General features: G+C 29.7%; 2 protein-coding genes across 2 annotated transcripts; both read left to right on the forward strand.

Annotated features, from left to right (window-relative positions):
• The first annotated feature begins 1,001 nt into the window (after positions 1 to 1,001).
• Positions 1,002 to 3,462, forward strand: LOC107030280 (SPX domain-containing protein 3). The gene is made up of 3 exons (XM_015231620.2): positions 1,002 to 1,324; positions 2,708 to 2,873; positions 2,945 to 3,462. The coding sequence occupies exons 1-3, from the start codon at positions 1,076 to 1,078 to the stop codon at positions 3,316 to 3,318; spliced, it is 789 nt and encodes a 262-aa protein (XP_015087106.1). The 5' UTR covers positions 1,002 to 1,075; the 3' UTR covers positions 3,319 to 3,462.
• A 13,313-nt stretch (positions 3,463 to 16,775) lies between these two features.
• LOC107010221 lies at positions 16,776 to 21,518 on the forward strand. Its single transcript, XM_015209481.2, has 2 exons — positions 16,776 to 16,963; positions 20,247 to 21,518. Exon 2 carries the CDS (start codon positions 20,307 to 20,309, stop codon positions 21,306 to 21,308), a length of 1,002 nt encoding a protein of 333 aa, XP_015064967.1. The 5' UTR covers positions 16,776 to 16,963; positions 20,247 to 20,306; the 3' UTR covers positions 21,309 to 21,518.
• The last annotated feature ends 951 nt before the right edge of the window (positions 21,519 to 22,469 follow it).

Genomic DNA, 22,469 nt, shown 5'->3' on the forward strand with positions numbered 1-22,469 from the left:
AAAAATATACAAAGTAGACTTCGCGGGAATTTCCTTCGTCTAATAATAATTGTCTATTATTAATTTGATATAATGATTATGAAACAATAAATAATATAGTAATATGACAATATTACCCTTTGATTATGTTGAATTCAATGATTTGAAAAATGTAGATGTTGGATACGTATTTAACATCCAGGGTAAAATAGACATTAAATAAATTATATCTTGGTTTTTCAAACTGGACAAATATTATTCTTCCTGTCCTTTTTTACTTGTTCACTTTTGAATTGACATATTTATTAACGAAATAATTAATGACACAATAAATTTACCATTTTATTCCTATTAATTATAAAGTGGACGAAAAGTTCTACATTTTCAAATAATAGATTAAAAATTTGTTCATTCTTGCTTTGTATTAGGAATAACTATAAGAGAAAAAAAATGAAAAAATAATTATGGACAAATGAAATATTAAATAACTATTTTTAGTGAACAAGTAAAATTAGACGGAGAAAGTATATTAGACTATATTAGAGAGAGCATTAAACCCAAAGAAAAGACATATTCCCAAAATCCCCAATTTTGGTTTTCTCTCTCTATGGTAGATTCCAAAGGATCATCCATTTCTCCAATTCTTAATTACATAATCCTACTGCTAACCTAACACTCACAGACTCACAGCCATGATTCGATCTTTGCCACGTTAGTCCACTTAACTATTCAACGGCTATGATTTGTTCTTATAATATCACTACCATGTGAGAAATGACACTCGCATTAATTAGTGTTGAAAATAAAATAAAGTCATTTACGAATATGCTTAGAATTCTCTTACTTCAGCTACCCCTTTTAATTTCACTCTCATTTAATTAATTTTTTTTTTTTTGTTTAAAAAAAATTGTCATTCAACACGCCAAGCATATGCTTCTAAATATTCTTTTTACTTGTTAAAAATCAACCCCATTGTCTACCTTTTTTTTTCACTTATCACACACTCTATATAATATATACTCCTCTTCTCCCTCAACATATTTATTTTTTCATTTTGTAGCAATTTGAACTTTTTTTTTTTTTTAAATATAAGAGAATGAAGTTTGGGAAAAGATTGAAGCAACAAATTCAAGAAACATTACCAGGATGGGGTGACAAGTTTTTGTCATATAAAGAGTTGAAGAAATTGGTGAAATTGATTTCTTCATATGCACCACAAATGATGAGTGGATCATTGGAGTATGGTAAGGCAGAGGCTGAATTTGTGTATTTGTTGAATAATGAGATTGATAAGTTCAATGCATTTTTCATGGAACAAGAAGAAGATTTCATTATAAGACATAAGGTATGGATCACCAATTATAACTCCAAACACTCTTTGATTTGTGATTTAATGGTAAGGAGGTGAATTAACTAGTTTGAATTAAAAGAGATTGTTTTTCAAATTAGATTTGTGCAATTTGAAATTAAAAATCCACTACTACAATAGTTTAAATAAAAGTGAAAAATAAGTTTTATAATATACATAAATAAATAGTAATAATAATAATATCGAACTTCTCTAAAAATCTATTTTCAACTAATGCTCATTACATGGGCTTTTTTTTTTTAACTTAATATCTTTAGCTAAAGTTGTATAGATTTCAAATTAACGAGAATTAACTTAGTTGAGCTATGACTTAATATATAGCCTTTTTTTTAACCAAACTCATCTCAAACCAATTATTTTTTTGAATGTGTTAATGACTCATTTAATTATTAATTTAATTTATTATAATTCGTTAAAAAAATTAGCTCAATCAATTGTTCAATCGACTCACAAAAGTAAATTGATGAAGCAACCTAGTACATAATCCAAAAGTAGTGACATGCCACCTAGTACATTTATTTCTCAAAGGCTTGTCATATACACGAGAGGACAAAGTATCTTTACGGAATAAGCTCAAAGATGCCACAACATTATATATACTTGAATTGTTTTCAAACTTTTAAACTTTATACATTTTAATACTATTTTGTCTAAAAATTATATTATAATATATAGCTCTTGAACGACATATTTACTTGAATGAACAGTTAGTATCATATTTCATTTTAATTTGTTCGTCTTATTCATTTTTATTGTAGTATTTTATATATTTGAAAATTATATTTAAAAAGTATTATGAATCATAATAATTATAATTTAAAATATTTAGATATATATTTAAAAATTACTATAAATCGTGATAATCAATAATTTAAAATATTTAATTATATATTTTTAAAAATTAAATACTATAAATCACAACAATAAACAACTTCAAAATAGATGTGAACGATTTGATTAACTCTCTGAATTTTATTTGTATCATATAAATTAAGATAAAATAAGTACCAGTAACACATATTAAGTTGTGCTAGGGGTGGGCATAAATACTGAAAAAATGAGTCAAACCAAACTAAATTGGTTTTTCGGTACGGTGTCAGAATTATTCTTTTGAAAGTTTAGTTCTTCGGTACGGTATTCAATGTATGTAAGGGTCTCAAAACTTTGTTACACCAAAAAATCAAACTTTTATTTTAAAAAAAATAAAAATTAAAAAAAAAATCAATCAACAATTAAATCATTCATCAGCATCGCCCCCACCCCTAGCTGGCAGAGACTTTTATATAGAGAGTATATTTTTGGGTTAAAAATTTAGGAACAGAGAGATTGATAAAATAATTCGTGTTTATTGATACGCAGGAGTTGCAACAGAGGATAGGGAGAGTGATTAATAGATGGGGGCCAAATGGAAGCCAACCCTCTGAAACAGATTGCAAAGAAGAATTAGCAAAAATTAGAAAAGACATTGTTGATTTCCATGGTGAAATGGTTCTCTTAGTCAATTATAGTAACATTAACTACACAGGTATAATTAAATTCTAGAGTATATCAATTCTAACAGTTACACGTAGTTATCTTTTATTTATTTTTTTATAGGATTGGCTAAGATCCTGAAGAAATACGATAAGCGAACAGGTGGATTACTGCGTTCGCCGTATATACAAAAGGTGCTTCAGCAGCCATTTTTCACAACAGATTTGATATCAAAGCTTGTAAAAGAGTGTGAAAGTACGATAGATTCAGTGTTTCCGCCTCCGTGTGGTGTAGAAAAAGGATTAGTATTAGGATCAGGAGTTGCAGGGGAAGGAATATTTAGAAACACAGTAGCAGCTCTGCTTACGATGCAAGAAATAAGAAAAGGAAGCTCTACTTATGGACGCTTCTCTTTGCCACCACTCAATTTGACTGAACAATCGGATCTGATTCAGTCACAATCCTTGCAGCTCAATTCTCCAATTGCAATTCCCTAGCAAGTTTTCATGTATTATTATTTATATATATATGAGTATTTATAATTAGTAGTAACACGTATGATATGATTGTGTAGTCTTTTGATTTGGTAAGTAGTATATGTAGGCAAGTTGTTTTAAATGAATGAATTGCTTGAGCATGAATTGGTATTTTGAGTTGGTTCAGATTTCTTAGCTTAAACAATTTAGAAGTTACGAGGTCTTAGCTTCAAATCTCAATATATCGAGAGTGAAGAGTTAGAGTGTTGAAAGTGAATTTGGTGAAACGTAGTAATTTTAATTCAAACCGTCTGTATCTCTCATAATAAGTTCATTTAATATGAACAAATTATTAAATCAGAACTTAGTAACTTATAAACACTAAAATCCCAAACCCTTACCTGTCAAGTTCTGGCTACATTTCAAAACTGCTATTCGCAATGAAGGCAAAAATACTAGTTGATGTTTTTCTACTTATATATCCCAACTCTCGGTGGTCAAAGTAACTCTGTATGAAAGATGAGTATATGTAGATTTAATAAGTCGAATCACGCACAAGCTGTCCTGGTTATATTGGTGTATATCTATAACTGATGAGTGAATAGACTATGAGATTGTCAACGCAAATATGAGTGAATACATTTCATGCTATAACTCATGATCAGCCTAAGGTTGTTTTGCTTACTTCCAATTATGCCCTTACTCACACATAACAATTTACATCATTAATTATAAGTTATAACTCAAAAGAATTGTTGTTGTAAGGTAAATAAAATGATTATGTGATGGGACTGAGGGGCTAGAAGAATATTCATGTGTCAATATCATCTTTTACTTTGTCCATTAGAAGCACTAATTTTACTATATACAGATTAGAATCAGTACCATTACCTTAAGTAGCTATCTTTTCACATTTTTCAAGACTTGCAAGTTACAAAAATAAAATAAAATAGAGTATGTGAGGAGTGAGCTGAAAGAATATGAATAAAAAGGGAATCAAACTAAAATATTCGCACTAACTGATTTTCTTATAGTAGATATTTTAGTAATCATTAGTGCTAAGGAAGGACAAAAACAATTTTGTAATGTTTCTCTTTTTTTACCTTACTTTTCACCCTCTGTTTGAGCAATTCTGTCACACTTTTATAAGAATAAAAATACTATTGATTATTTATAATAGTGAGTATATTCTTGTTATTGAAAAATGTCTAATAGAAATAAGTTTTGAATTGATAAAAGTGTTCAATAGGTACTCGTCTTAGTCGAAGTGTCTAAATGAATTATAAAGATAACTTTAAGGGGTCGCATATGAGTTAAGCCTAATTAAAGAGATATTTCTTCGTGAAGTAATTGATTGTCCTGTGTGGTGCAAGGATATTTAGATGTCTGCTTCAGACAAAAAAAAAACAACTACTAGTGGCTGCATGCATGGACCAGAATCCATATATTATATATTTATATATATGGGTGAGGCTAGGTTCTTTTATAGCATATCTTATGAATAATTCCTGCACATCGATCGGAATTTATTTCACTTATATCACTCTTCATTGGTATGTTTTGCTCTGTGTTAATACTCTTTACTGTCTTCTTTATTATTATATGCTTGGTGATTAGCACCCATTAGAAGCATATATAAGAGTGTCATATTGTTGTTGGTATATGTAAGCAATAGAGGAACCATTTGTTCAATTGAAAATTTGTGCTGATTAAAGGAATATAATTAGGAATGTAGTGATAGCAAAGCAAGTCATACAAAATATTACTACTAGTAGTGTTTATTTTTTTTAAAAATAAAACATATTGAAATAGATTGTCATTTTATATATAAGGGGAAAGAAATTACAAACAAGGCTTTAACCAAAGTTCAACATGGAAGTAGTTTGAAGAGCAAACTAGGTACGCCGCCTAGTTTGAAAGGGAGTGTTACTAGCTCATTAAGAAGGGTACATGTAATGAGACGTTATGAATCATTCTTTTTATTTTACTTGATTCTTATATTAAAACAGATAACGAGGTCGAGTATTTACTAATCAGTAATTGGGAGGAAGAGAGAAAGTAGAGAGAGGAATGAAAGAGCTCCAAAAGCCAAAGCCAAACGGCTTATTAGTATTGGAGAGTAGTTATTCTTCATGAGGAATCCCAATATTGTTAGGTAGTAAAGGAAAATAGAAACAAGGAAGCACCAAGTGACAATAGGTTTTGCTTCAAAAGGGTCTTTGGGTTTGCCTTGATACTTAAGTGCTGCCACTGCCAAAAATGATGATATCAATGTTTTGAATACTGACTGCCCTTTAACTCCAAATGATGATTTCATCACCTTTTCCTCCCTGCAATCCAACATTAATCATATATATAGTCATAATTAAGAATATAATATTACACTCTTTTAATTAGCTAGTGTAAGGATTTTATGACCACGTATTGTTATGTGGTCCTAACACCTAGATATGAAATATATACTCCCTTTTTCCAATTGAATTTGTTTGATTTAAACTTAATACATAATTAAAGAAAAATAATGAAGGCTTTTAAATTTTCTAATTTTAAATTAAAGATATTAAAATATTTTTTTAATCTTGTGGTCTTAAATATGTCATGATGAGAAAAGTTACAATTAAAGAATTGACCAAAAAAAAAGTGATTTTAAGTAGATTTTACACAAATCTTAGAGCTAATTACATCATATCCCTACTCTTTTACAAATTACAAAAATCACGTAAATTTGGTGGAATCTGGATACATCCCAAAACGTCTCGTTACATCGCATCCTGATTTTTGATACATCCCGTAGCCTCCTGATACATCGCGTTTCAGTTTTTGACACATCATTCAACTTTTCGATACATCGCATATGTGTCTTGATATATCGCGTAAAGTGATATATCTGGCGATACATCACGTAAAAGGGATGTATACGACAGATACATCACATAAAGTGATATATCCAACTGATATATCGAGTAAAATGATGTATCCAATCGATATATTGCGTAAAGTAACATCTCAATATATCGCGTACGTCTCAATACAACGTAATGTGATGAATCCAATCATATATCACGTAAAATGATGTATCCGACTTATACATCACGTAAAGTAGGGTTTGTAACTCTTTTCAAATGATAGGAAATTTTAGAGAATATAATAAAATAAGTTGTGTATTTAGGTAAAATTTCCTTTTTTAAAAATTATTTTAAAAAAAAAGATAAATAAACTGAAACAAGTGGTGTGTATATATACTAGACATGGGTGTTCGTGCTAGCACGGGCTTAATATCGTTTTTTTTTTTAATTTAAATTTATGTGATATAGGTAGATTTAGAAAGTTAATTAAATTTTAATATAATTTTTAGATATTTAAATTGTTAATTACTTTTTGGTTGCGTAATTTATTGTGAAGAGATCCATTAAGATGTCCATAGTTTAAAATATTTTGGTCATCGATCATTGATTTTTATTCAAAATAATTACAAGATAAAAAAAAAATTACCGACATTCAAAATAATAAAGCTATAACTAAAAAATATGAATTTAAAACTAAAAATCATAGCTAAAATATATTTCTTAATTTCGAAAAAGTTATACGTTAATTAAATCAAAGTAGAGCAAAAGAAGTACTCAATTTTTTAAAATTCTTTTTCTGAAGCAGGCACGCCGATGGAGACGTATTTGCTTTAGCGTGAAGTTTTGAACTTAAAACTAAAAATCATAAATAAAACGAATTTCATAATTTCAAATTTTTTTAAAAAAAAAAAAATTCAAAACACGTTGAATCAGACACGTCAACGAATATATATATAGAGAGTTATCGGTTAGTAGTACTTTTAAAATCCGAGTACATCCCATGCATGCATGGACAACACATTAATTAATGGAACTAAATTTGCTACGACTTCAGTCACCTTTATACGCTGATATTTACTTTCTTTCAATTTATGTCTTGTCAATTTTTACAATTTTTTTAAAAAAATATTGAATCTAGTATTTAATAACTCTTCTATTTGAACATCTCCTATATAATACATTTTAGATCATAAAAGTCAAATACTATATATTTTCGTACATTATATTATAAGACTACAAACTCAAAAAATCATCTTTTACTTTTTTTGAAGTCACCTAAAATGAAGCAAAAGAAATATTGTATATGATATGTGAGATAAACCCTAGCTTAATTAGCTTGGTGCTGAGGTATCCATTTGTTAATCATAAATAGTAATATCTTCTTCTCCTTCTTTTTTTTTTTAAGAAACCATTTTTTAAAAAAAATCGAAGATGATATTTGATGAAATATATTATATATATCCCTCGTACATATGAACCCCTAAGTCTATATTAAACGAAAAACTTGAAGAAGAATAACCTGGAATTGTGATAATAAGGAAGAAGATTGCCTCTAATTGAAGTACATCTTCTTTTTTTCATTCTCCAGTACCTTGCACTCTTTATTCTTCCCTCTCTAACACCTTCCATGTCTAAATATTGGCTTAATTAATTACCTAGCTAGTATGGTCATTATATATATTAGGTGCAACATTGACATTTTTGTTGTGGTGTACCTGTGTAACACTTTTTTCAGGGCCCAGTATAAAATATATAAAGATAAAAGCCAGTTATCTTTGTGAAATCAAACTTTTACTTTTGGTGTTTTAGGTGGCTTTAGGCACAGGTGATTAGGAGCTGGATATAATATAATTTCAGAGGATATGATCGTGTTGTGAATTAACAATCTATATATCAAGTATAAAATAATAGTGAAGCATAGATTTTCTCACAACTCATATACACAAGCATTAGTTATGATGATTTCTAAATTGTCAATCGGCGATTTCATATTAATTTGATACGTGAATAACTTATTTCTTATTGACATATTAAATATCGTATAAATTAAGCTAAAACTACTGAGGCTCGAAGCAATATTTCAATCCGAGGCTTAAAATATAAACAAACTTCATATATATATAAATTAAGCTAAAACTACTGAGGCTCGAAGCAATATTTCAATCCAAGGCCTAAAGTATAAACAAACTTCATATATATATATATATTTCTTACACTATTTAGATGAAAAATTGTTAGTATTTAATATTATTTTTTCAGTTACTAGTTTTAGGTAAGATTTTATCAACTCAACATTGAAAACCATTTTTTCAGTGAGGCAATTATTATATGAATTACATAATAAGTTGACAGATATTAAATAAATATAAGAGTTAATACCTTAGCATTTGACTCATAAAGTTGTTGACTTGATATACCCCATTTTAATATGTTTATAATAATGTTTGAAACTAAAATTTAAAAAAAAAATTAATTCACTTCGTTCAACACTTTTTACTATTAATCGTTATTTTTAACAAAGTACAAAAAATATTAAAATGGGTAAAATAATATATGTGTTAAAATATACTTTTTATAATAAATAATTAATTTTTTCTATAAAAAATTAATTTATTCTTTGATAAAAATTTAGGCCCCAAAATTTGAGCTCCTAAGGCAATTCTTCGAAGCATAGAGCCGGCCTTCAAGCTATGAAAAGACATTCTTGACTCTTGAGGATGATAAGTCAAAAGATGAGTTTATATATATATATTGAGAAAATAATGAGATTTAAAAAATCAGAGATAAAAAGCAAACAAAAAGAGTGAATAAAGAGACCTATAACGATAATAAACCCAACTTTTTATATGTCAACTCATATCATCATTATTATTATTATTATTAAACATAAAGCAAAGGACGAGAGGAACATGCAAACCTTGTCTTAATCTCCAAAAACATAAATTAACAAAACAATCTATAGGAATTAGGAAGGAATTAACCTATACAAAGGGTGTGTTTATTATGGAGGAAAATATTTTTTCGATTTTTTTTTTATTGAGTTAATTTTTTTAAAATTAATTTATTTTCCTCCAGTTTTAGAAAAATCACTTCCCTTCAAAACTCTCTCCCAAGTTTTAACTTTAAATTACAATTTTTTGTTAAAAAAATAAATTTATTTTTGTCCCTATCCTCAAATCAGCCCCACCCCCCTCCCCCACCCTCACCCGAAACAAATAAATAAATTAAAGCTTGTTTTTAAAAAATATTCTTTAAAAATAACTTTTTTTTGGAGGTGGAGAATTTCGAGAGCGGGGATGAAAAAAATAAAATTTTGAAGTTGAAAATATTTTTTAAAAATAAAGAATTTTTCTTTTGGGAGGGGGAAGGGGGCAGGTTAATCGAGGATAGGGGTGAAAAAAATAAAAAATTAAAATAAAAGATATTTTTTAAAAACAATTTTTTTGTGGGGTGGGGCGTAGGGGCTGGCGGCTATGGGGTGGGGGTGAGTAAAAAAAAATACTAAAATTAAAATCTTTTAACTCATCAATCAAACATGAAAAAATAAATCAAAAATCTATTATTTTTTTTTATTAAATTATTTTCCTTCTTACCAAACAAACCCAAAGTTTCTTCCTAATTAAGCTGTTGTCATTTCTCATTGTTTTCTAACGTACTTTTACATCTTTTTCGATGACGCAACAAACTTATTTATGCATCTATTATCTTTGTTTTTAATTGAGTCTTCTACTACTTTTAATGTTCTTTTATAATAGTATATAACCATTACTTTTATCCACTTTTAATTATCATAATTTTTTTTTAGAGTTAAATAATAATAATTTTGATTAATAGTTTATGATATATTTTTTTCATTATATTAATATGCAAAAATTAAAAATTTATAGTACTTTCGTATAATTTTTTTAATATCTAATTTTTTTGTGTAAAATATTAAATTACTATAATCTAAATTAGTTAAATTAACTTTTGAATAATATAACAATTAAAAGTGGACCGATGAAGTATTAGATTAGAGTGCGTAACTTTCGCATATATGTAATTAAGTGTAAGTTTCCTCTCTATACCAAACTTTTTATCTTTTTATTTTTATTATATTAATCCATAATGAATTTTTTCAATTGAAGGGTGTTTGAGAATTAGTACATGTATATGCACATGATCTATCTAGAAATTGGCTATTTTAGTTAAATATGTAACTGAAGTCAACTTGTGAAAAAACNATATCTAGGCCTTGTAATAAAAAAATACATCAGCATTTTATTATCATGTTATAAAAACAAATAAATAAATTTGAAGTTGATCTAAGTTAGGAAAGTTGGATTTGATCTATTATTTAGCTCATCGTGATAAGGTTAATGTTTTGTCCATTATTAATTTGTTATATTTTGATTTGTTCATATCCACATCAATCCACCTATTTAATATTGACATACATACTTTAATATTTTTTATGTTTCAATTTGTTTGTCTAGTATTGATTTGATATAATATTTAATTACTTAAGAGAAAAGACATAAATTTATCATAACCAGTAAAATTGTCCCTTATTTACATAAATACACCTTAACTTTGGAATTATCCTATCATCCCATGAAACTATTTAATATCTTTGTAAATGGGTCATTTTGATCCATTTTCTCGTCTGGATTGTTACCACGCAAATGAGACGCGTGACCCAGTCTTTTCACTGCCATAACCAACTATAAAGTGTCACATGTCATTTTATTTCTATGTTATTAATTATTTAATTAATTTATATCATCCTCCCATTATCTTTTACCCAAATTCAAAAATCCAATTCATTTTTCTTCTTCATCAATTTTTATCACTTTTTTTCTTGTCTCTTGCTTTTCTTTGTTTCTTTTTCTTCTTTTATCTTTTTTTTTTAAAACAAGAAATGTGAACTTCATTGCTTAGAGAGTACTATGAAATTCCATTTTTTGTCCATTATCTTGCTTTAGTAACTTGAGAGTTGAATTGATTTTATTTAGTGATGTTTTAGTAACAGAAATAGTGTTGTAACAAGGAAGCATCATGGAAGCTACGTTGAAGGCGACAATGACTGCTACTTTTGGAGGATTTACAACAAAGTATAAAGGATTTGAGTAATGAAGATTTAAGAAGAAAGAGAGAAAAAAATGAAAATAGAGTTAATAAAAATAGAAAAAATAAAAATAAAAATGAAAATGAAACTAAAAATTAAAAGAATTTAATATGTGTCAAACAATCATTGGTGCGTGACTGCACATCTTTTCTTGCAATTGAGGTTGAGTAAAAAGTGGGATATTTATAACACTCTTAAATTGTTCAATGGGAAAATAGGACACCCACAAAGTTAAGGTGTCTTTTTGAAAATCCGAAACAACTTTAATGATGACTTTATGTCTTTTCTCATTGCTTAATAGAGTAAAGAAGACTTTTGAAAGTTATAATCTTAAATTTAAAATTTACACATAGAATATATCAAAATATCTCTTAGTCTTAAACATGAACTGTGTGGAAAGTTGGAGTACTAAAGAGTTACCAGATAAAGGAAGAAATACTATTTTTGAAATTGATTAAAAAAGAAAATAAAATAAATAAATTAGACCGGATAAAATATTCCATTTGTTTATTGTTTCTAAAAACAAAAATAGAATAGAATGGATTCAAGCTATTCAATTGTTGACGTAACTAATCGGAATTGAGTTATATTTTATTTATTATAATTGATAAAGACGTACAGAAATTAATATCTTGTTTTAATTAAAATATTAGAAATGATAGACTCTTTTTTTTTTAATCAATTTATTAGGACTAAAACATTCACATTTGAAATTTCTCACCTTTTTAGTATTGAAAACATAGTATATAATCCTTAAACATTATCTTCATAAAACGAGTGTTCGACGCCACTAGAGTAAAAAAAGAACGATCTAAATACACACACATGAACGAGGAGGTTACACTTTTTTAATTATAAAATGAGAGCAAATAAATGATAATAATGTAAAGAAAGTAGACAGGATAAAATTTTTTATCTTATTTAATCTTTCTAAAGTATTTCCAATTAATAATATTACCATTTTCTTCCTCACTGCATGCATTTGTTGGGCCATATGCATGGTTTTGTCAAGTCTTTCTTAATCATCCATTTTAGCATGGATCATACCTTTTTCCCTAAACTGTTTAGTCCACAATTGAAACATTTGAAATTTTAGCTTGAACATATTAACTTTTGCAATTAATTAAGATCAAGTTATGATACATTTTATCGATCGTTAAAAATATATTTATTAACATTCACTAGTGTACATAATTTGTTGCGGTTACAAGCAAACTTTGGCCGAGAAAATAATAATAATTTTATTCTCTTACCTAAATATAGATGTAAATATTTTTGTTCTACAATTTTGAATAGATTAAATTGAACTGTTGCATCGCACTGCAAATAGGCCTTTGAATATTTAAGTTTCCTATATATTAGGAAAACCAGAAGTACTATTTATTTTTTATATATATAGTGTGGGAAACGGATCAATATAATCTTTGATTAGACTAGACCTAGTACATTTAATTAGTAGTACCACATGTGACTTTTTTTTAAAAAAATTTATATATATATGACTTGGTCCAAGTAGTCATGGTTCATGCTTTAACAAGATGGTAATTTCTTCCTTTGAAAATGTCATTTTCAAAATATGACACCTTATCCATAAAAAATGCAATAAGAGAAATGAAATGAACCATTAAAACATAATATGCCTTTAATTCCATAGGAAAAATAGAGACGTTGAATTAGAGTTTAAAGTTTATCAATTATAGAGTGATACAATAGTCAATCGAGATTAGACATAGGAACGAGACATTGATGTAATAGAGTGGAATGATTAATTACTTTTTGTTAGAAAATTACGTGTAAATATTTTTTTTATTAATTGTTGAATATTATTAACGTAAATAAAGAAGGGCCAAATGAAAGAAATGACATACTTTTAAGGTAAAATTACCATTTGTCCCTTATAAGCTTATAATTACAAAAGTTCCTCAAGCTGATACAATAATATAAGCGCTCATACACTAATCTGATGCGCAAGATATATTAATCGTTGAGTAAGATATATTAAATTTTATACATAATACACTAATATAAAGTACACTTTATACATGATACACTAATCTGATGCACGAGACACACTAATCAGATGCGCGAGATACACTAATTTGATGCGCTGATACATTAATATGATGCATGAAAATGAGGAATTGTAAAACTATTAGGAGATAATGATGATAAGAGAACTTGAATGTGAGATTTCAGTCATTTTTCCATAAAGAAATGTTTACAGTATAATGACAAAGATTTAAAAAAATGTCTAATAATATAAGGACTTTGAATTGTCAAAAGTAAAAATTAGGCAAATCACATAGTCTAAGGGACAAATTACTTTCTATCCCTACTATTTCACTATTTACCAAAAATTTCTTTTTTTATAGTATTTCGGATACATAATATTACAGAACGATACTTAAAGTAAAGCAGACAGATACTTTAATTTCAATTGTTGCTATCAATTAATGCGTAAAAAAGGGATAAAACTAACCCCACGAATCACGCGGACGTTTTACAAATTTAACATCCAGTCTGCATAAACCTCTAACTGTTTTGGGCATTTTTGAATTTCAAATTGTGAAACCTTCTCATTGTTCTTTGAAAAAACAGTAAAAGTTTGTTTTAAAAAATTCTGGAACGCAAATTTGTGAAGATTCAAAAATGAATATTTCGATCTTGTTAAGGCATTATGGATCATGGGAAAGTGATGCTATATACGAGTGATACAAAAATGATGGGATAGTGGTTGAAGAAAATATTTCGTTCCTGAATCTTATTTCAACAATTGGCGGCTTCGTTGGGTATTGATAAATCGAAAAAAAATATCGAGATTAGATAAGCTGTTGAAGGTAATTCGTCTCCATTATTTTATTGTTTGATCAAAAGAAAAAAACGTGTTAAATATCTCTAATTTGTACACAATTCCAGGTTGTTGCATCTTCTGAGTTTATTTTTTAGAGTATGAAGGTGGGATAAGATACATCGTTTGTCTTGAGGGGAAAACTTGTTCATGTGATAGATTTCAACATGACGAGATACGTTGTCCGCATGCAATAACCGTTTTGAAGAAGAAAAATATAACAAATGTGCACCCCTATTGCTCTGATTACTATAAATATGACGCATTATCAGAATGTATAATGATACTAAATATATCGAATTTGATTGTATTGTATCAAGTGTAATTTTACTAAGATATATTGATAAGTTATTTAGTCTCATTTACATTAAACGTCAAATATATTATGTATTTGATAACAAAATTTCGTTGGTTATTATGATTTTAATCAAAGTTATATGATTCAACCTGGTAAACGATACTAAATATATTAAGTAAATTATTTTGTATCAATTGTTGCATATACACAAATTTGTATGTTTACAATAAAATGTGTATCAAATACTCAATAATTTTATGGATATTGTGTATCTGATGATAATATAGTATCAGACGTTGTGATTTACTTCAAGGCTACCAAATGTTAATATATACTACTTAAATTGAAAATCAATTTGTTTAACAGGTGTATAGGATATAGTATCAGATATTCTGTATACAATGGTAATATTGTATCAGCAGTATTTGTGTAAACCATACTTATAAAAAATAATTTATAACAAGTTACTGTAAATTAAATTATATAGTTGGAGACAAAAATTAAAATTGAAATACATTTCTTGACAAAAACTTTCTTCAAATTAATAATTACTTAGTAAGATTGTGTTGGAAGGATAAGTGATAATACAAAATACTAATTAACGTAACTTCAACACAATAAAAACCTAACTATTCTACATTAATCAGTCCATCTTCTGCTGGCGTAGTGTAGTCACTCTTTGGCCTTGTAGGATCTTCAGTATCGCTAACATATCCAGCCTTGACTTTGTCCATACCATACTTTGATCCTTTATTAAATAATTTCATACCTTGATCTTATATTGATGGTACTAAATGTTCAATAAAGTTGGAGTTGTAGGTAGGATCAAACTTTAGAAAGTTCCTTGAAATATGTTTAATTACATAAATCATATTCTGCAAATTAAATAAATAATTTTTATCAATCTCCAATAGATATAAACATACAGAAAATTTCATTAGTCGTCATATAAAGTGACAAAAATAGAAATAGCCCAAAATGATCCTTAAACAGATATATTAAATACATTAATGTTCATGTGCAACACATAAAAGGTACAAAATTGCATTAGTCGTTATATAAAATGACAAAAATATAAACACGTCAAACTGATACTTAAAAAAGTATCAAAGATACATTAATGTTCATGTGCAAAACATAAAAGTATCACAAAAATCAATATTCCTTGTGTGCATTTAAATAGTTGATACTTTATGAGTTCCGTGCACTTTTAGATACACCAATGTTCATGTATATTGATACTAAATAACACCTACAGGGCAATATGATACTTAAACAATAATATTAGATACATTAATGTTCATGTTATTTGATACTAAATAACACCTACAGGGCAATATGATATTTAAACAATAATATTAGATACATTAATATTCATGTTATTTGATACTAAATAACACCTACAGGGCAATATGATACTTGTTATTTGATACTAAATAACAACAAAACATTAAAGTTAAACATATATATTACATACATTAATGTTCATGTGCAACACAGAAAAGGTACACAAATACACAAATTTCATCAGTCGTTATATTAAGTTGTAAAAAAAATAAACAGGTCAAATTGATACTCAAAAAAGTATCTAGGGTACATTAATATTCATGTGAAAACATAAAAGTATCACAAAATTCTTGTGTTCAATGTGTGCAGTGAAAAGTTGAAATAGACGATACTTAAATGAAAAAATAAGAATCATCAAACTAAAGAAAAAGATACGAATGAGTGAAAATGTACATACCATGGATAGTGTTGGTCGAATAATTGGAGGTGTCACCTTTCTATCCCTTTTCTTTGGGATTTTCGAATCTTTCAAAGTTAATGCATGTTTGTTCTTTACATATTTTCTCTTACTAGAATTTGGATTTGTCATGACTATCGGGTCATGTGACTTTTTAGAACTCAATTGTTTGATGTTTTTTATTCTGAAATAAAAACTAGATATTTGTTAGAAGTTAGATTAATATTGTAAACAAAAACAGTAGATACACAAAAAAAGAAAAAAATAAAGAAATCAGAATGTGGATGATGCTGACCTATTTTCGACTCTAATCCGGATGTATAGGGATAATGTTTCTTTTGAATTTCAAATTTACTTGAAATTGATAACCGAAAATTTTTAGAAATGAAAAAAATCTAATTTTTAGTTCCAAGGTAAAAAGTACTGATTAAGTATCATTGGGTGTCAAAAATAAATTTTTAAATTTTAATAAAAAAGTAGGAAAATATTGAAAATAGAAAAAATAAAATTGTATAGTTAAGTAATTATTCCTCGTCGAAAACATATTTGGGCTGAAACTCCGCTCTTCAAAGTTGAACCATTCTACTAATATTTAAAATATAGTCACCTTTGTAAACAAGATTTAAACAATAGCATCACTTTTAACCTTTGGCAACACAATCAACCGTGTTCCTGATTCCTTTCTTCTTCTTCTTCTTCTTCCTCTTTGGCATTTTCCTTTCTTATTTATCTACTCTTTCTCCAGAGCAGTGAAAAATAATGGAGAAATTTGAAAGTGAATGAATACGCTATTGATTGATTGCAATATCGAATTTCAGTAGAGGTATGACGAATTACTCCTATTTTGTTTTCTCCATCAGAACTGCACAAGATTGTAACTTTAATTAGATTGTTCCCTCTACTTTTTATTTCTCTAAATATTTATATAAAGGGATTGACTTTTTCTTCGATTTTTTTGTGTGTTGCTGTTAGTATAGTTTGATTGATCTTCGTTGGGTCTGGAAATTGGAATTCAACTTTCATATCCCTACTCTCTACTGTTATTGTCAATATTTATCTTAATAAAATGATTCTTGTGTTTGGTCAACTTTTTCTTCCCCTGTGGATTCGACCTGACTCATACGTCCCTACACCATTGACGTAGTGGGGTTTCACAATTCACACTGCATATGCCGAAGAGTTTATGATGATTGATGTGACGTGATGCATATGACACGATATTTGATAACCCCAATGAGATTTTTTGGCTTAAATTGTATTGGAAATGTTGAGGAAAAAGAAATCTTTGTTATGGAGATATGGATTTCCTTGCAAAGACTTCGAGGGTAAGCGATTATTTACTCATCATCAAGCAAAAGATCAAGTACAATTCGAAGCCTATGGAGAAGCAACATTACGTTGTATTCTTTGTGGAGCTTGATGGTTGTTAGAGAAAATGAAGCGTAATAGAGGGAGCTATGATTTGAAGTTTATGAATTCTAAACTTTCTACTAAGAGCCTATTTGGTTCAGCTTAAAAGCTGGTCAAATGGTTTTTGACTTATTTAGCTGTTTGGCAATACTCAAAATAACTTATTTTAAGCCAAAAGTGAAAAACTGAGGTAGGGGTGTTTTTTTTTTTTAGCTTATAAGCTGTTTTAAGTTGACCACATTTTTATCTTTTTGCCCTTAATATTTTTATACAATCTCCAAATTACCCACATAACCCTAACATCTCTTTCTTCCATTTTTTCCTTTTCACGTTCGGCATAGCAACTTCAGCACTTTTATCCAAACGCATAACTGTTTATTTTAAAAATAAGTTTCAGCACTTTCAAAAGTACTTTTTTGAAGCTGCTTTTATTAAGCCCATCCAAACGGACCCTAAACCCATAGTTCGTTTTCATTACTTGGTTCGCTGTTAAGTAAATGTTTATACATATTTAATGGATCTCCTAATACAAATATAAGGACTAAGCAAAAGCGCTAGGTTCTTCCGAACTTGTACCTAATGTTGTAGCTCCGCTCTTCTATGCCATGATAAGCTTCTTTTGGTGCTAAAAAGAAATTAATGGTCTTATTATCTAAAATAGATAGATCCTAGATTAGAAGAGCTGATAAAATATAGGCATATAGCAGCTGTTGCAAAGACAGATTTGAGGATTGTTGCTAAGCTGTACTTGTCTTGAAAGAAAGGAAATGCTGAACGAGAGCAAGATTCGCAACATTTTCATTAGATCTTCTCAAATTCTCCAGAAACTAACACGCCTCACAAGTAACGAATTCCTCATCATCTAGATTCCTCCTCCTTCTTCCATAGTCTAACAAGGTTTTGTTCAACTGGATTAGCATTACCCTTTATACTTGATAAATTGGGTACGCCTAATCCTAATAACCACCTTATCCGTGCAACTTTTGAGCCTTGAGCAAGTAAATTCTTTACGACAGTAATGCTGCAGAAATTACTCTGGCCAAGTTTTGGACACATGACCGTTGGTTAGTTGGTGTGATCTCTCTCTAAATCTTTAGTGAGGATGCGCGAGCATGTTCTTTTAATAAAAGATATCCTTTGTCAAGGATTAATAACTGAAATACAGAAAAAATATTAGCAGTGTTTGAGGTAAAAACAAATTGTGAGGCAGGTGTCTTACTGCCTTTCCATCCATTGTGAAGAACTTTCCCTATGTTGTCATGTGCTTGTGTTCTCCTACTGACTTAAATATAACTTTTATTGATTGGTAATTTGATTTTCAATATTGCTAATCTCTATATGTCTACATTGAGAACTTCAGGAAAGAGTGCAGGCTCCTGTTACATTTAACTTAAAGATGGAAATCCATTTTTGTGTGCAGTTCATCTCCAAGTTTCTTTAAGTAAAATGACATATTTGCATATATATCTCTATTGCATCTCAGTCCCTCGTCTGACCTCTCTATCTGTACTCCTTGGTATCTTTGTATCAACCTTTTGTTGTCCAACCCAATCTAGTCTATTTCTCCCTGGAAATAATGATCTCACTGACCCTTCGGGGTAGCTCAGTGGTTTGAGCTTGGGACTTCCATGTTGGAGGTCTCAAGTTCGGAACCCCTTGCCAGCGAAAGCAAGGGGTTTGACTTCTGGGTCGAGCTCGTCGCATCAGGCTTGCCTAGTGCGAGTTACCTCTCTTATGTGGTTTGCGAGCTATTGCATAGGAGCGGGGTTTTACCCTGTGTACACCCAAAAGGGTAGCGGCTGCGGGTTTCCCATGTCGTCAAAAAAAAATAATGATCTCACTGTTGTTGGTCTGCAAATTCTGAGTATAGTAGTTACTTAACAAATCGATTCAGTGTCACCAGAAATCGTTCAATACAGTATACAGATAGATGTGGTGACAACCTGATGTAGTACAAGTCTCATTATACTAGTTTGCTATTTGAGTATAGGGCTAAGCTGATTTTAGATAAAACCAAGTTCATTTGCTTCTATTCTCTGCAATTATGTAGACTGCAGAATGAAGATGTTGGGTGCAATAGAGAAACATGGAGTGAAATGTTACAAATTTGTAATTTATTCTGTCCAAAACAAATCTTTACATGTTAAATCCTTCCTAGATTCAACTTTGAGCCTTTCAACCAGCTAATTAAGCGTGATAATGTGTTTAATGACTTCAGTTTCAAAGTTTTCAACAAAATGAGACTTTTCTCAGGGCCCAAGTAGGAAAAGGGTTTAACCTTGTTCTTTCTAATTTTGTTTCTATGGAACTGCTATTCTTGCTGATTAATACCCACTCTGTTTCTGCTTGGTTCCTTCAGCTTCATTTACATTATTTCTCGATATTTGAAGTGCTCGTATTAAAATTCAAATATTGGGGTGAGCATATGAATTGATCAGACATGTACATGTTCAGACAAGTAGCTTCATCTTGTGAAGTGGTCCTTTGTTTGCCCAATGATTGATGAGGGACATTCGTTATCTGCAAACTACTCATCTCTTGCTTGGCCTTATGTCAGAACTTGAATCTCTTATCAGATAACCACCTAAACGTTTAGATCAATATTAGATTTTTTGATTTACGAAGTAATATGATGATTGTCTTCTGATTGTTGATGATCTAACTTTACTTGACATGGTGCCATTTATTCGATCCAGGCAATTACAGTCACAATTACTCTGTTGGTCACCTAGCTTTCAGTTTATGAACAGAGGGTAATGGGATCTTTAACCCACCTGCTATCTGCCACATCGGCGGTTACTCTGCGACGTGCATGTCATAAACAGCTACAATTGGTGAAAACCCAAAAAGTGCCAAACCGAATGACCTTTCCATGTATGAGCCGTAAGCCATTCTCTGTCTGCTGCTCAAAGCAGTCTCCATGGGAACCTTCACCTGTCACTTATGTCCCTAGTGACAATATTGAAGATAAATTTCTGGAAGGGTCAAGCAATATATTTGAAACCATGTCTTCCAGTAAACCATCTGAATCTACATTAACTGACGCTGAAGGGCTCGCTGATGCAAAAAACCAGCCACTAATGCAGCTTCAATACCTTCAATGGCCTGTGTGGCTTCTTGGCCCTGCCATTCTCTTAGCCACTGGGATGGTGCCCACTTTGTGGTTACCTATTTCATCAGTTTTTATTGGTCCCAACATAGCCAGCCTTCTTTCCTTGACTGGACTTGATTGTATTTACAATCTCGGAGCAAACCTCTTTCTTCTGTTAGCTGATTCTTGTGCTCGCTCACCAGACACCAGTGAAGATTCCACCAGCAAGCCGCCTTTCGGTTATCAGTTATGGAACATGGTCGCGAACATTATGGGTCTAGTCATTCCCTTGGTAGTATATTTTGCTTCTCAGAACAGTTTCCTTCAGCCTCAACTTCCTTTCATTTCTTATGCTGTGCTCTTGGGTCCCTATCTTCTGCTTCTATCTATACAGATACTCACAGAGATGCTGACATGGCATTGGAAGTCACCAGTATGGTTGGTGACACCAGTAGTCTATGAAGCGTATCGTGTTTTACAACTAATGAGGGGGTTAAAGCTCAGTGCAGAACTCAATGCACCATCATGGATGCTGCATACCATTAGGGGGCTAGTCTGTTGGTGGGTTCTCATTCTTGGCATGCAGCTCATGAGAGTCGCTTGGTATGCTGGTTTCACTGCTCGGGCTCATCAGAAACAGCTGCATGCCTTGCCCAACGCCGATTAGGTCCAAATGATACAACTTCATTTTCGGGTTTAAAGAAAATGGTTGTATATGTAATTCAGTTATTGCACACTTCCCTCTTTTCTTCCCATTCCTTGTTATTGTTATGTTATACATAAGAAGTTGTCCTTCAGAGATTACAACTATGATGTATGATACCAGAGAAGAAACAGTAAAAAAGCTTATACATCTAGAGATAATTGTTTATTGAAAGATGCTTGCAGATTCTGTCTACATATGGACATTGTGCTGTTTGCCTGCTGCATGAACTGTGAAGGGTATAATTCTCATAGAGGTGTTCTTGCTCCCCTCAACACCCACCGCAGCCTTTATTACGCGAACTCTCCACTTTCGATGGATCTTCAAAAATATACTAATTTTGGCTGTGTCGCTAAAATCCTAACAATAACAAATAAATATTAAACAATTTATTTTTATTGTTAAAAAGTTCGAGGTACTTATAGGATAGGTCCAAACATTACGGCTTAAAAAAATACTCAATAGTCTTGGAAGATAAAGAGTCAAAGAAAAAACACAATTTGTTTAAAAGATGGTGGGCTGATTGTTGTTGGTACTGATCAGTCAAGAATTCAATGGTTGTAAGAAATCATTTGTGGTGGAAATATGACCAAACTATATCTTCCTTAGACTTAAAATAAGTGTGTAATGATATGATTGGCAAATGTTTTATTGCTTTTGCTAGCTTTCAAAGTTATCACATGTTTTTATTAATTATTAATAAAATAAATCTCACCAGTACATATTAGAAAACTCTAGTTTCTCATTATTGGTTATAGCCTTTATTAGGTGAGAGAAACATTTTCGATAACCAAAAAAACAATTTTCTTAGTTATAATAAAAGTTATGTTTGTTCGTAAGAGTACTAAAAAGTTATTTTTAGTTCGATTTAATAAAGATTTTGCTATATATAATATCTGGAAAGGAAGAATTAAAAAAGCTACATGATAGTTAATCGTATTATTAGCTCTAACTAATTTTTATATTTTATTATTAATAATAATATTTAATACTCGGAATATTTCATTCAGTCACCATCCAACTTGGTGATGTCAATATCAACCTTTGACAACTAGCAGTATTTTTTAAGGATACTCTTTTTAGCTACAAATCCAATACCATAAATAAACAAGTAAATCACTTATT

This window comes from Solanum pennellii, chromosome 1, assembly GCF_001406875.1.
Source record: "Solanum pennellii chromosome 1, SPENNV200".
Lineage (NCBI taxonomy): Eukaryota > Viridiplantae > Streptophyta > Magnoliopsida > Solanales > Solanaceae > Solanum > Solanum pennellii.

Coding starts and splice junctions, on each gene's coding strand:
- LOC107010221 (XM_015209481.2), top strand. CDS start 20,307: ATGGGATCTTTAACCCACCTGCTATCTGCCACATCGGCGGTTACTCTG.
- LOC107030280 (XM_015231620.2), top strand. CDS start 1,076: ATGAAGTTTGGGAAAAGATTGAAGCAACAAATTCAAGAAACATTACCA. Junction 1,325..2,707: donor ATTTCATTATAAGACATAAG/GTATGGATCACC, acceptor ATTGATACGCAG/GAGTTGCAACAGAGGATAGG. Junction 2,874..2,944: donor TAGTAACATTAACTACACAG/GTATAATTAAAT, acceptor ATTTTTTTATAG/GATTGGCTAAGATCCTGAAG.